At 42.9% G+C, this 14895-nt stretch overlaps 1 protein-coding gene across 1 annotated transcript in view; it reads left to right on the top strand.

The window, feature by feature from the left end:
- The first annotated feature begins 1635 nt into the window (after positions 1–1635).
- Positions 1636–14895, top strand: part of DGKK (diacylglycerol kinase kappa) — a 163658-nt gene continuing 150398 nt past the window's right edge. Inside the window, exon 1 of the mRNA XM_004755125.3 lies at positions 1636–2375. Coding sequence (XP_004755182.1) covers positions 1767–2375 — 609 coding nt within the window. The 5' untranslated portion in view covers positions 1636–1766. The remainder of the gene's footprint in view (positions 2376–14895) is intronic.

Here is a 14895-nt window from a genome sequence, read left to right on the forward strand (position 1 = left end):
CTTAGTAACTGCCAAAGAGTGTAGCCCTTCTCCAGAAGGGTGGGCTTAGGCTGTGATGCAGCAATGAGGATCTGGGAAATGCAGATCTCATCAAAGATTCTGGTCTTTGGAGGTGGGGGGCTAGGTGAGACTGTCTTCTGCTGTATTATTTACTGCTGGGACATGGTGTAGGGAACACAAAAATGCGGCAGGTTTTAGAAAATTCTGGGTAGGTCAGTGTCATTTGTCAAAAGAAGAGGCACTAGTGGAGGAGAGGGGGAGAGGAGGGGCTGCAGAAGGAGGGCTGCCATCCACAACTGCAGTATTATGTGTATCAGAGATAAATTCACTTGTCATATTTCAAATTAGGTTTATAGGTACTACCCCCATCCCCCACACAGCAGTGGCTTAACGGGTGGTCTTCTCAATTTTTAATTGCAATTTTGCAGTATATGGGTGTCTGAAGTCTAGGTCTGACTGAGATGATGGTCTGTATGTATGTGTAGGTGACTAACAGTCGAGAGATTTAAAGTCTCTCAATGAGGTGGGAAGGGTGCTGCGGCAGGGACCGGCTGTACTCCTCTCAAGAGAATCTTCCATCCCTAACGTCAGAGTGCTATTGAGCTATCAGGAGGTGAAAAAGGTGTGGGTGGTGCAGTGAATTTTCCCCAACACAAGGTACACACACACACACACACACACACACACACACACACATTAACAAGTTCTGTAAAAAGTCCTGCTGATGCCTGGGAAGTCCAGCTAAAAGCAGTAGGCAGTCTCCCATGGCCAGAGCGAGCGAGGCAGACTCCCGAATCCTCACGGAGACCAGGGCAGCGGTCTCTCCGGAGCGCGCAGCCTAGCCGCGGCTTCCCGGAGAACTCTTGCCTTGTTCTAGGGGCTACATCTGCAGGCTGCGGAAAGCCAGGGCTCCAGCCCTTTCTCATTACACACCTTTCCCGAAGCATCCCAAGCCCTGTATCCAACGGCAAACCCCTCAGATCTGGCGAAGCTCAAAAATGCAAAAACTGAGGCTGGGGGCAAATTGTACTTCAATCTTAAGGACTCAACACACGCGCGCGCGGGCGCGGGCGCGGGCGCGCGCGAACCGCATATACTCCAACCCCGTACCGCTTAATTTCTTTCCCCGGGTTAGAAAAGAGGATTACTTGCCCACAGAGGCTTGGAGATGGGGGCAGGAGGTTCGTCCGAGGCTAGGCTCACCTGCTGCTGAGGTGAGAGAGCAGACACTGGATGCAAGCTGTTAGGAGCCGCGGCTCACAGCTGAGTGGTTGGGGGGTTGCAAAGACCCTCAAGTGCTCCTCTGGTTTTTTTGTGTGTGTGTGTGTGTGTTTTTTTTTTTTTTAATTTTTTGCATTCACGTCACCAAAGGGTTAAACGGCTGGGCTCCAACAGGCATCCCCCCCCCCCGCCGTTCCACTCCCCCCTCCCCTTTTTTGTCTCCCCCCCCCTTCCTCCCGCACGTCGCTAGGAGGTCATCAAGCCCTCTGTCCAGTCCGCGTTCGCAAGCCCCTCTGCTTCCCGCCCATCGAGCCCGTGGCTGCTTACGAAGAGGTGTGCGCTCACCGAGGGGCGTGTTCCAGCACTGGGAGACGCCGAGCGCCCCTGGGTTAGACCTCAGAGCGGAGCCAGCCATGGAGCGGGGCGGGGGAAAGTTTGGCACCCTGCAAGGGGGAGTCGAACAGGAGTGGGCGGGGCGCCCGAGGGTACTTTAGCCCTCCAAGCTCAGGGGCGCAAGCTGCCCAGACCTGAGGCGGTGTGCGGCCATGGACCGCGGAGCTGCCGCGGCCCAGGGCACTGCCCCGCCTCAGGATGGAGAGCAGCCCGCGGAGTCTCCAGAGCCACCGCCGCCGTGGCCGCCACCGCGGCCGCCGCCGTCACCGCCGCGGGCTCCTGCGCTGCTCCATGCGCCTTCGCCAGAACCGGCACCACAGCTCGGTCCAGAGCCTGCTCCAGAACCCTGTCCGAAGGCGACCCGAGAACCAGCCACAGAATTCGACACAGAAACGGTCTCAGAACCCAATACAGAACCGGCCCCAGGGCTGGCTCCAGAACCAGCCACAGAACTCGACAAAGAACCGACCTCAGAACCAGCCAGGGAGCCTGCCCCCGAACCGGCTTCGGAACCAGCCACAGAACCAGCCACAGAACCGGCCTCTGAGCCGACCCCAGTGCCAGCCGCAGAACCGGCCCCCAAGCCGGTCCTAGAACCAGCCCCAGAACCAGCCATAGAGTCCTGCCCTGAGCCGGCTCCAAAGTCCCGTACGGAGCCGAGCCCAGCACCACGTCTATTGCAGTGTCCGGTGGTCGCTCCAGAGAGGGGTCTAAAGACCTCATCATCGCCCCGAACACCAGTGCTGTTCTCCAGTATAAAGGTAGGAAAAAGACCCCCTGGGGCGTGCGGGATGAAAGAAGCAAAACGAGGACGGATGGCTATTGAGCTCCTGGGACTCTGGGTACCCAGAGCATCCCATTTGGCTGCCACTGACTAGCAAAGATGCGCGGAGAGATGCAGGGATGGAGAAGCCCGGGGGAGTGGGAAATGGTTGGGAGGCGGGAAGCAACATGTGGAAGCGCGAGTGGGCTGTTGGGGCTAGAAACAGGGTGACTGCACGCGATGGGAGTCGGAGCAGTTTCCCCCATGGAGAGAAGTGGCAGTGCAGTGAGCGCCTATGTCTTGAAAAAGAGGAGGAAGACGTCCCCGGGGAGCGCAGGAGACCTAGAGAAGTATTTGGGGCTGGCCCTGGGTACACGGGGATGGTACTTAGTGGTGGGTTGGGGGCGTGGGACACACCTCTTAGCCACGGTCTCTGCCGCAGAGGCCCAAGCTGCGGAGCCGCAGCGGTCAGCTTAGCCCCCTCCCTGACACTGGGGAGGGGGTCACTAGCGGGGACGCAACTGGCGGCGCTCCGAGGAGGTTCCTGGCGCCTCTGTCTGCTGATCTGCTGCTGGGAGCGGGTACTCCGGGTGGGGATGAGGGGATGGGCGGCGCCCACGCGCACTGCAGGGGAAGGGCAGGGTTCGTTGGGGGAGGAGGGGGAGAGCATGCGTGTGTCGAAGCCACCATTCCATCTGTCTGCAGGATTTCCCGGCAGGTAGGTGCAAACACTGTGATATGATGATGGACCGCGTTAAGAGCGGGAGACTGGCATCCCGCACCGGGACCAGTCGGAATGGTACAGGGGTCCAGGTTTAGAGACACCAAAATAGGAGTTGGTATTTGAGAGCGTGAGAATGGAAATCCTCATCTCTTCCAGTCTTCAGAGGTGCCTTCCTAAACGTTGCGGTTTGCCTGGAGAAGACAAGTGGAGGATCCTCGAGCACCCGCCCGGGGGCGGGGGGGTGGGAGGAAAGAGGAAGGAAGTTTTCTGTATTTGCCTTGGACCCCCTGAAACCCCGTTGGCTCTTCAGCAGGAGTCTGTTTGCCCTTCTTGCTTTCTCTGTACTCCCCCTACTCTTCCTTTCCCCTATAAACTTCGTTCCATGTGACTGTGAATACAGTGATAATGCATAGATACACCTTGATTTAGCTTCCCCCGCAGGGAAAAAAAAAAAACAACAACGAAACAAAACACAGAAACAAACAAACAGCACACCACACCAATACCTGTCCATCCTGCTGCCTAGCGGGACAAGGGACAGGGCTCTGGAATCCTTCTGCTGCGTACTGCACACCTGTAGAATGTAGGGGAAGGGGAGAGAACTTGGCATCGCGAAATGGAAATGGAAGCGCTGGTTGCTTCCTGAGATATGAGTAGGGAGGCTTGAATTTGCAAAATAACTGCAATGATAAATGACTGAACAAAAGGAAGCCTAAAGCGAAAAGTTTCACAGGGGAAAATAGTGTAGAGGTTTAAAAAATAAATAAAATAGGACCGTAGGAGACGAAGACAGGTTGTGGTGGCTGTTTTCAATCCAACAACTGAGTTCTCACCAGGGGTTGGATCTCCCCCTTCCTGCAGCAGCCTTTCCCTGCAATGATCTCAGGAAAGGAAAGGACCCTGCAGCTAGACACTGGAGATCACCCTAACCTGGGATGTGCTCTGGTCTTTTTGGAAGAGTTTGCAAAGAAGCAGGTGGGAGGGAGACCAGCAGGGACTACCTGAGCTATGGCCTTCTTAAGTGAGATTTTGGGAACATGGCTCAGAAACTGACACCTGAGGACCTAATTACTAGGATATCCGGCAAATATATGGACTCTTTGACCCCTGGAAGACTGACTAGAGGCCAGGAACTCCAGGGATGAACCCTGTGACAATGGGAAAGCATGTCCCACAAGCTTGACAGGAAAATGCCTGTTGTCAGACAGCTAAGGAAGATCAAAGTAAGGGGAATCAGGTTAGTTTCCTCTACAGAGTGCCCTCTCAGACAGGCTGACCAGCTGGGCATTTGTCAGCCTTGGCAGGGGACCAGGACCCCCCAAGGTTTGACTTTGCCCTTGGTAGAGTTAGTCATTTGTTCAGCCATTTGTCTTCTAAAATGGAGTTAAGAACACTGACCATCCACTAAAAGGGCCAAGAAAATGAACCCATCAGTGGCTCTAGATGATTTCAAAGGATGCAAAGGATCTGGGTAAATGCTCAGATTGCTAGGTGCCAAACCTGTCTTCAACACCCTAGGTGTTGCTATGCAGTTGCTCTGTGGTGCCCATGGGAACATCTGATCTTCAGTGATAGGACCGTTCTCTGCCGCATCCCCCTCAGGCAAGCAGCACGCACAGCCAGCTGACTTGCATCTTAACATTCAAGGCAAATAGGTTGCCATCTTAGCAGGAAAAGCCTTGTTCTCAGACACTGCCTCCTTGAGGCAAGCCTGGGGAAACACACACACACACACACACACACACTCACAGTCTCAGGGATTGTAACAAAATACAGCTTTCATCATACAATGAAATCCTACATGGCAAGGCACAGTCAGTTCCAGTAGCATGAAACTAGACTGAAACTACTCATTTCATCAAAGGATAAAATGAATAAAACGAAGTGTTTGAATGTGACTGCAGGTTTCTCCCAGATAATTTTTGCTGATTGGTATTGTGGTTAAAAAAAAAAAAAATTCAACATCTTCCAATATGTAGTCTGCGCTCTATTCAGGTTTCAGAAACTGTTGGTTGCAAATCGATGCCAGTCATGAAGATGGAGACTGAGAAAAGGGGGCTCGTATTGTCTTTCCAAATAGATACCAGGATAACCAAACCTGTCTATTCCCTTCCTTTCTAAAATGTTTTGATTTCCAGGAAATGAGCCATAGTCTCCCACCTGGTCGCAGCAAGTGTAAGTGAGGATGTGTGAATTGGTTCTTTAACTATGCTATGACTTGCTTGGGGGGTGTGGGGCTTACATGAAGTATACTGTATTTGTTTACCTTGCCTCACCTATAGTTGAAGAAAGATAGTTCATGTTTTTATCAGTTGGGTCTGACTAGCTACGAAATTATGATCACACTATACAGGTGATTGATGAAAAATCTGAAAAGAAATACACGATTGTGGCCTTTATTTCTGGGATGGGGGTGTGTGTGATAAGAGATTCACTGCCATTTACTATTACATCCCAAACCATAACAAAGCAATTTTCTGGTATTTTTTGCACTTTTTACACACTTTCTTGCAAGGTAGCAAGCATTTGTTTATATGTTATCTGGTAATTCTTGCCTGAATACTTTATCGTTTTACTTATTTCTGAGCTTCTCAAAGGTAGATACTGTCTCTCTCTTTCAGTGTCCAATACAATTCAGCCCTCCCTGTTTTTGCTCAGTAAACATTTGCTGAAGCTTTAAACCTAGCAATTCCATTTCCAGCAATGACAAGGACAAGAGACTGCTACTGTGAATGACTAAAAATGCATTCTCAATGATTTCAGAGTGAGAAGTAAATGCTTACTTAAATAGCCTGAAATATATAGTCTTTAAGGAAATGCAGTCAATCTTTCCCTTTTCAGAATGGGTGTTAGAACCATAATTAAGAAGCAAATTACCAACAATTAAAAAAATGGTTTGGAAAGTATCCTTATCCCCTGCAGTCCCCAGCAGCAGTAGACTAATGATGATGTTGTTGGTTTCAGGGGTAATATATTTTTTTCCTAAGTGAACGAAATATCTGCAGTGACTATAAACAACTTTGGGATTGTGGAATTGAATGTTTAACCTGTTGAAGGTCAGGATGAAATTAATTTATTTCCTCTTAGGTTCTCTCCCCCACTCTTTGCCAGGTTTTGATGAAACCATCTGACTTGTTTGGTATATATTGAGAGCTCCTGAACATTTGCGGCAGTGTGTTCTAGAAAAGATAATGAGATATTTGGTCAGTTGTCTTTCTTTTCTGAGAATATAATTCTTAGGTGTTTATTAAAATCTCTGACTGGGGCTTCTGCACAACCACATCCCAAAACCATTGTCCAAAGTGCTTCCAAGGAAAGGGGGAAAATCCATAGAGACCAGGAAACCATTCAGGGATATTATAATAAGGATTATATAATCCTTTCTGCTAGTATGAGGCTCTACAGTTTGCAGAATGCTTTCCTCTGCATTATTAACTCTTATTCCCCTGACAAAGGCAGCAGGGTAGGATAAGTCAAAACTAAAACTTGATGCCTAATAGGATATAACTATTAATTTATCTAGTGTGGATTTAAAAAAAATATCCAACATAGGGCTTTCTGTGATACACAGGATCCTCATTTGTCTAAGCACAATCTTTTTAAATTAACATATAATGTATTATTAGCTTCAAGGGTACTGGTCTGTGAATCATCAGTCTTACAATTTCACAGCACTCACCATAGCACATATCCTCCTCAATGTCCCTAACCCAGCCACTCTATCCCTCCCCTCCCCACCCCCCAGCAACCTTCAGTTTGTTTTGTGAGATTGAGTCTTCTAAGAACAATCTTTAAGCTGACATTCCCTCGCCTGGATTTTTTTTAAAGCAGCCATTGCTGTTCCCAGTCTGATGCTCCTGCTGGGGGCCATCCTAGAACTGGAGTCTGAGAAGGAAGGATAAGAGGCAGAGGCACAAGACCCTGAAACCTATTACTCCCAAAGAAGACATTTTTTTGGAAAGAAAATAAATAGAAATTCTGCCTGGATAAGATGCTCAACCTTTCCAAAGACTGCTGACTGTAATTCCCTCAGTGGAAAAAAAATAATTTTAAGGGTTAAAAAAGAAATCATCCATTCCTAAAGGGAGATGCTCCACCCTCACCAAAGCAAATAAACCTTATTCTCAAAATAGAAAAACGAATTTACAAGTTTAAAAAAAAAGAGAGAAGAAAGGAACAGTGACCCCGGATAATGAAACTTATCCCTCCCCTTAAAATTATTTTAAGAAAAAAAGAAATTCTAAAGGGAGATGTTCTTCACCCTTATCAAAACCCATAAAACTTATGTCCCCAAGAGAAAAATTAAAGAGGAAAAGAGAAAAGTCACCTCAAGGTAAACAGTATTTCTAATCATAAAAAATTCACAAAATTTATAAACTTTATTTGCACCCACTGCTCATGCCCAATCTCTTACAAAAAATATGGTGGTAAAAAGAAATCTCCCAAAGGGGAATCTCACCAAATCTCCCTAAGGTTATTTCTTCTAATTACATGAAATGTCCAAAATAGGCAAATCCTTAGAGACTGAAAGTAGATTAGTGGTACCCTGGGGCTTGGGGGAAAGGAAAAGGGGAAGTGTGGGTGATGGCTAAAGGGTACATTGTTGCTTTGGAAGATAACAAAAATGTTCTGAAATTAGTGGTAAGGGTTGCACAACCCTGTGAATATGCTAAAAACACTGAATTTGTACACTTGAAAACACTGACTTTTGTGATACGTAAATTATATCCAAATTTTTAAAAAATAAGTAAAAGAAAGAGATCACTCCTCTAACTGCAAGATAATGAACCCACTGTTTTCCCTCAAATAAACAAAGGAATAAATGAATACATAAGGAAAAAATAAATTTTTAAAAAAGAACCAAAAGACAGAGAGATCCTCTTAAGGGCACGGCCATCAACCTCACCAAGGAAAATAACCTTTATTCACACACACACACCCAGTTTTTTCTCTTTGGGAAAAACAAAGAAAAAGACATCTTTGTATGGGCAGATACTTTCAAAATCATCAAAGCCCATGAAACTTACTAATCCCTTCCACCCCAGAAAAACACAAATGATTTTACCAAAAAGAAAGAAATATTAAAAGGACAGCATCCCTGATCTTACCAAACATCCTGAATTTTAATTCCCAGAAAAGGAGAAAAAGACAAACAAAAGAAATAAATCCCTCCACTGCCAAGGGGAGATGCCCCATCCTTACCAAAGCACATGAACCTTATTTTCAAAATGCATTTTTTTAAGATTTAAAAGAAAATCAATAATGGGAAGGCATGTATACTGGTGGAGGAGATAATATCAATGAAATGAAAACAAAATCCTCTTAAAGAAAAGAGCTCCAGCCTCACAGACACATGAAATTTTCTGTCAAGATACAGCAAAACCAAATGCAGATTCTGTAAAGGAGAAAAAATAAAAGGAAATCCTTCTAGTGGGAGATGATCTGAATTTATTCAAACTCCAAAGCTTGATTCCTAATATAGGAAATTTAAAAATTGGAAGCTTAAATAGAAAAAGAGAGAAACAGAAACAAAACCAAGATGTCCCCAGCCTCAACAGAGTTCCGTTTTACTCAAAACAAGAATATACATTTAAGATTAGGGAGAAAGAAGGGGAAAAAATGAAAAAAATATTTCCAAAGAGAAACCTCCTTTTTAGGGAATGAAGATGCCCCAGTCTCACCAAAGTCCCTGATGTTTTTTCACCAAACAACAAAAAGGGAGAGAGCAAAGAGGTGAGGGAAAGGAGTTGGGAGGGGAGGGAGAGGGGGTGAGGAAATGAAGAGGGTAGAGAGGAAGGGAAGGAAGGAAGGAGAGGCAGAAGAAAATAAATTAAGGGGCAATTTTTAAAAGAAAGACATTCTTCTCAGGGAAGGTATCCCAATACTTTATTGATGATAATGCATATTATTCCTGATGATCAAGCCACTCTACCTCCCACAAAAAGGGGGGGGGGAAATCTCCCACAAAATCTCTTCCTGGGCGCCTGGGTGACTCAGTGGGTTAAGCCGCTGCCTTCGGCTCAGGTCATGATCCCAGGGTCCTGGGATCCAGTCCCGCATCGGGCTCTCTGCTCAGCAGGGAGCCTGCTTCCTCCTCTCTCTGCCTGCCTCTCTGCCTACTTGTGATCTCTCTCTGTCAAATAAACAAATAAAATCTTTAAAAAAAAAATCTCTTCCTAAAACTTCTTTAAGGGGAGATGCCCCCAATCTCATCCAAACACAGGGGCCTTATTTATCCTCCAGCCTTCAAGTATTTTTTTAATGAAATAAAGGAAAAAGAAATTCTCTTACAGAAAGACGCTCTCAATCTTATTACTTCCAAGTTAATTATTTATTTTAAAAAACATGAAAGAAAAGAAATCCCCCCACCCCACCAGGAGGGCCCCCAACCTCACTAAAACCTGTGGCCCTTATAGTTTTGCCATACAAAACCTAATCTTTTTCTGAATGGAAATCCTCCAAACTTAAGGAGTTATGCTCCCACAACCCCACCAAAAGCAAAGGATATTTTTCCCCATTTTTTTTTTTAAAGAAAAGTCCTTCCATTATAAGAGATGCCTTCAATTTCACGGAAATCAGTCTACCTTATTCCTCTTTACATCCTCAGGAAAACAAAGCCAGAAAAGAATGGCAAAAGGAAAAGAAATTCTCCTAACCTAAAGCAAGTTGGCCACAATCTCACCAACATCTTTAAACTTTATTCCCCTAATGATTTTAAAAAAAAAAAAAAAAAGAGGGGAGAGAAAAGCCTGTCTTTTAAGAAAAAGTGCTCTCTACACCTACCCCATACTAAAGACTTCCTAGGAAGTGTAATACGAAGAAAAGGCAATATCTTTCTAGAACTGTGCCAATGAACTTTAAATTCAGAACCTGAGGCTGAAGGGTAGTAAATGTTTAATCCCAGGCTGATTTCCCTCTGCTCCAACTCCGGCCCACTTCTGGTTACCTTCGCCATCAGTCAGTCAGGCTGTGCACTCCGGTAAGGCAAACCTTGCCCATGGAAAACAAAATTAGGAAAACAAACCTTCTGGGAAAAAAATGATATATTGCATTTCCAAACCAAACAGAAATGATTTGGGGGATTAGCTGCCTCATTGTTCCCCTCTAGGACTATAGAAACTCAAGAGTTGATGATAAACTCTAAAGCAATGACGCTCTATTAACTTCCAAATTAGACACACACCTACTTAGCAGAGAAGGACCCTTAGCCAATTCAGTAATGGGTTTCTCAAGGTGGTTGTCTAATCATGTGCTCACTTAAATGTCTGTTCTCTAGAGTTATAAAGGGTTTGATTTTCACAAATACATAAAATTTGCAAGTCAGATTTATAAGCAGAGACTAAGACTCAATTAATGTTTTCCAAAGTTTTTAATTCATTTACTTATTTAAAAATTAAGTTGAGTACCTGTTTATATCCTCTGTGCTTAGCACTAAAGATTCCATGGTGGGCAAAATCACAGAGATGAGACTTTCTTTAAACAAACTGGCAAATGAGACACCCAATTACCAAAACAGATATACAGGGGGCAAGGATTTGTTTTACTAGATGTTTTGCTGATGCATTCATTTAAATAATTCTCTCAGCATACCTCCTCTTAAATAAAAATATAATGTAATAAAATAAAGGATATGTATCTTAATTTCAGCGAAAGTAGGAAATCAAAACTGCTTCCAAAAAGTAAATAAAAATTATGTAGCACCCCCCACTCAAGATTGAGTATCAAGAGATAATGAATATTTTGTTGCTTTTTCCATTTATTTTCTCAGAAAAGATGCTTATATACACTTATAATCTACAGTTAAGGCTTTAAAGGAATGTACAATTGTGTCTCAGACTCCTCTTACCCGTTACCTCCCCCACTTAATTATTAAATCATGTGTGTTGTTCTACATTGTATTTAGGAAACAATTGTTAATTTTAGATTAAAGTCTATCTAATCAAATGTCTGCCTGTGTGATCTGGTTGATGAACATATGCTGGAAACCTAACAGTTCAGAGATGTATTTGAAATGTAAAGCAATGAGAATATAGATTGTCACAAATACAGTTGGCAGTTTGATCTCACATTTACTATGTGCACTTTCTTAGACATCCACATTTCATTTGTTCAACTAAATTTCTTGCAATTTGGACTTGAAGCAGGATACCTGAGTAAAATCTACCCTTTTCCCACTGTTGAATTCCCAAAAGGAAAATCTACATTTAAATTTCTAAGACTCTGTTGGGTCACTTTTAACCATATGCAAAAATGTACTAATGGTTTTGTCTCTTTAACACAGTTACCAACCATGCTCATTAGGGTTCCTCCTTCCCAGAAGAGAAATACTTTTGTTTGAGGACATTATCAGCAATTATAAGGAGATAGAATATTCATTCACTTTTCATTAACCAAATGTGGTAGAAAATTGAGAGAGTTAATAAACTGTATACAATCCAACTGAGGTTGAAGTAGCAATTTAAAAGGCAAGTGTAGTGTGGTATTGAGAAGATCAGAGTCTTCGTCCTCCTCTGTAGCACTTGGAGATTTTCCTCTTCCAAAACATTACAGGCATTTGCTGTTTAAAGGCTGTTTAAGCCTTTTCTTTAAAGAGATTGTAAAAGAGATTTCAGACCCTAAGGACGGCCATTCCCACCCCCTTGTTTTCCTCCTAGCACAGGGCAAGGCACATGATACTGGGAGATTCTTTGAGATCAGTGTGATGCTCCAACCCAGAGCTTTGCAGAAATCTTCTAAAACAAGAGGCAGTGGGTTTGGGGAATGAGCTTGCCTCTGCTTTCAGGAGTGGGAGGAGGATAGAAACGCTGCTTACAAGGGCTCAACTAAGAATTTCCAGAATCCGGGATATTCGTTCATTTGCCTTCTCTTGCAGCTAATGTCTCTACCTGTTCTCTTCTGGGATTTTGCAGTTTGAGGCAGGAAATGAAAGGTACCTGCTGAGCAAAACCGATATTGTTAATCTTCTTGGCTCTAAGTGGAGACACTTGAAACCAGGCAAGTTTTTGATTAACCTGGGCTCTGTCAACTGAGTCCCCCACTCTCACTTCACTCTTCACTCCGTGAAGCTTGCTCCAACATTACAGCAGGATCCTCTGAACCCCACCTCTAACAGTAGTCCCTGCTTACCTTGATTGTTAATGTTCCCTCAATAAGTGCATTTATTATGTTCCTTGAACATACTATTTCATAGTTTATTCACATCACCACGCATGTCCCTTGCAGTATAAATGATAAAGGTGATGTAGCGTTACTAAAACAGCTATGCATAAACAGCAAAGAGGAAAGTAAATGAGGCTACAGAACAAGATTATTGATTTCAGAAAATTAACAAGTTTGTGCCCTTCTCACTAACCTCAATTAATGCTTACTATGACAGTTTCCCTCCTGCCAGGCTTGAGTAGAACATAACTCTTCTCTTATTCAGAATTTGGATATTGCTGTCCCTTTCTCACACCCTCACCTTACTCTGCTTGACTGTTAAGACTAACAAAATTAAAATGATAATTTTGGCATTGTCCTGGTCTCTTTTTCTTTAATTTATTCAACTTGGTGACTAGATCTCCAGGGCTTGCCTTTTTTTTTTTTTTTTTCATGTGAAATCAAAGCACCCATTTGTGGCTCACTTCCTGGCTTTCTTAGTATATTGCTTTGCCCTAGTGAGTTGTCTTTCTAGAAATGCCTGGAAAAACCTTAATTTGCCTTTTCATCATCCCTCATCGCACTAAATTTTTTTTTTAATTTTTTATTTTTTATGAACATATATTTTTATCCCCAGGGGTACAGGTGTGTGAATCGCCAGGTTTACACACTTCACAGCACTCACCAAAGCGCACTAAATTTTTTAAGAGTTCCCCCATTTCGTCTTCTAATGGTGGAGAAACAAATATTCCCAGGCAGCTTGAAAGCCTACTTTCTTTGTTTGTTTGTTGAGTTTTCTATTTGTTTGTTTGTTTGTTTTGCATACAGTATAGTAAGGCATCATTGTGAATGACACATAAGCATATCTGTTAATTAGCTCATAAAGTGTTCAATAATTATGTAATTGTATATAAAATGCTTTACAATATGATACATATTTGGAGGATTGCTACCTGGGTATTTTAGAGTATTTTACTGATATTTGAGGAAATTAGTTGGGGTTTTTAAGATGATATGGGAATGCATTATTACTTTTCCGATGTAAAATTATGGAAAAAATTTTCTCACTATCCAACAAATTTTTAGAGGTGGATTAGATTCAGATATGAAGGACTGCCTAATAGCAAATGCACTTTGATATAAGAAATTTAGGGGGGAAATATAAAGTTGTTTGAAGTAAGTGGGATATATTATCCCTGAATTGGGCAGGTGAGGCCAAGGCCTACAGACAGAAGAGTGAGGTCTTTGTATAGTATATGGAGTTAGAAAAAAAAAATGGCCACTCCAATAGAGTGATAGAATAGAGATTGAAATAATGTGGAAAATTAAGTGAACGGGCAAAGTCCTATTAAAACTTTGAAGGCAACCAACAAAATTGTATATATCAACCAACTGATGACATACAACCATTGGAGGGCTGTTGACTAGTAAAATAACATGGCTAAAGCAGAGGATTGGTTGATGGAGTATATAATTAAAAACTTTCAAATTCTTTGTATGTCAAATTCCAAATTAAACTACTAAAGCTAAAAGTGGAAGAAAAGAGTTATATTATCTAGTGTCCTTTTTCTATTGCTTTGGTCTTCTTTTCTCTTTTGTAAGTGTTGTCTGCTTTCTCTATATTTTTTTTCTATTTCATATCACAGACTTTTTCTATAGCAAAAGTAAGAAGTTTATGGGAATCCAGTGAAACCTTTTGTCCTCAGTGTTGTACACCCATGAAATGTCCTGAAAAGGGCCTTTGGGGATCAGCTAACCTAATATATTTAAAACCTTTTTTTAAAGATTTTTATTTATTCATTTGACAAACAGAGATCACAAGTAGGCAGAGAGGCAGGCAGAGAGAGAGAGAGGAAGGGAAGCAGGCTCCCTGCTGAGCAGAGAGCCTAATGTGGGCTCCATCCCAGGACCCTGGGATCCTGACCTGAGCCGAAGGCAGAGGCTTTAACCCACTGAGCCACCCAAGCGCCCCTAAAACTTTTTTAACAGTAGAAACTTTTTAATATTTTCTCAATAAAATCTTAAATGAGAGCCTAATATTTAATATAAATACAAGAAATATTTCATTAGGTCTTTTCTTTACTAAAATGGGTTTATAACAGATGTACATTTCTAATTGTTTATTTGAATCTAAGAGGAAAGCAAGTTTACACTCCCTGTTTATTACTGGCTGCTTAGCAAGGGTACTGGTCATGTAGGAACACATTGAATAGGAAAAAGAAGCAAATCAGAGTTTAAAATTTGGCCTAAAATATTCCAAAAATCCATAATAGTCTCCTGGAAACATAGCCATTCTGGAGATTTCCTCCCCCACCACACCCCAGGAATGTGTTACAACAGTCCTCATAAAATGGATTGTCATAATGTGCATTGCCTTTGCTCATAGGAATATATATATTATGGGGGATTGTGTTCTTGACCAAGGACACTATACCAAGTAAATGGTAGGTATAACTAAAAACATGTAGTGAAAGCTAATGTATAACTGTAAGCTTCTGTGATAATGTAAACCAGCAAAATTGTTCCAAGTTCTATAAAATGGGCATAAGTGTACCATACACATTGATTTTGTAAGGGGTCCTATTGTACTACAAAATGTATATGCAGCACATTAAAGAGCCAATTCTACATAAATTTAATCTATTGTTATTATTCA

This window comes from Mustela putorius, unplaced genomic scaffold, assembly GCF_011764305.1.
Source record: "Mustela putorius furo isolate JIRA1106 unplaced genomic scaffold, ASM1176430v1.1 tig00003903_pilon_pilon_pilon, whole genome shotgun sequence".
NCBI lineage: Eukaryota > Metazoa > Chordata > Mammalia > Carnivora > Mustelidae > Mustela > Mustela putorius.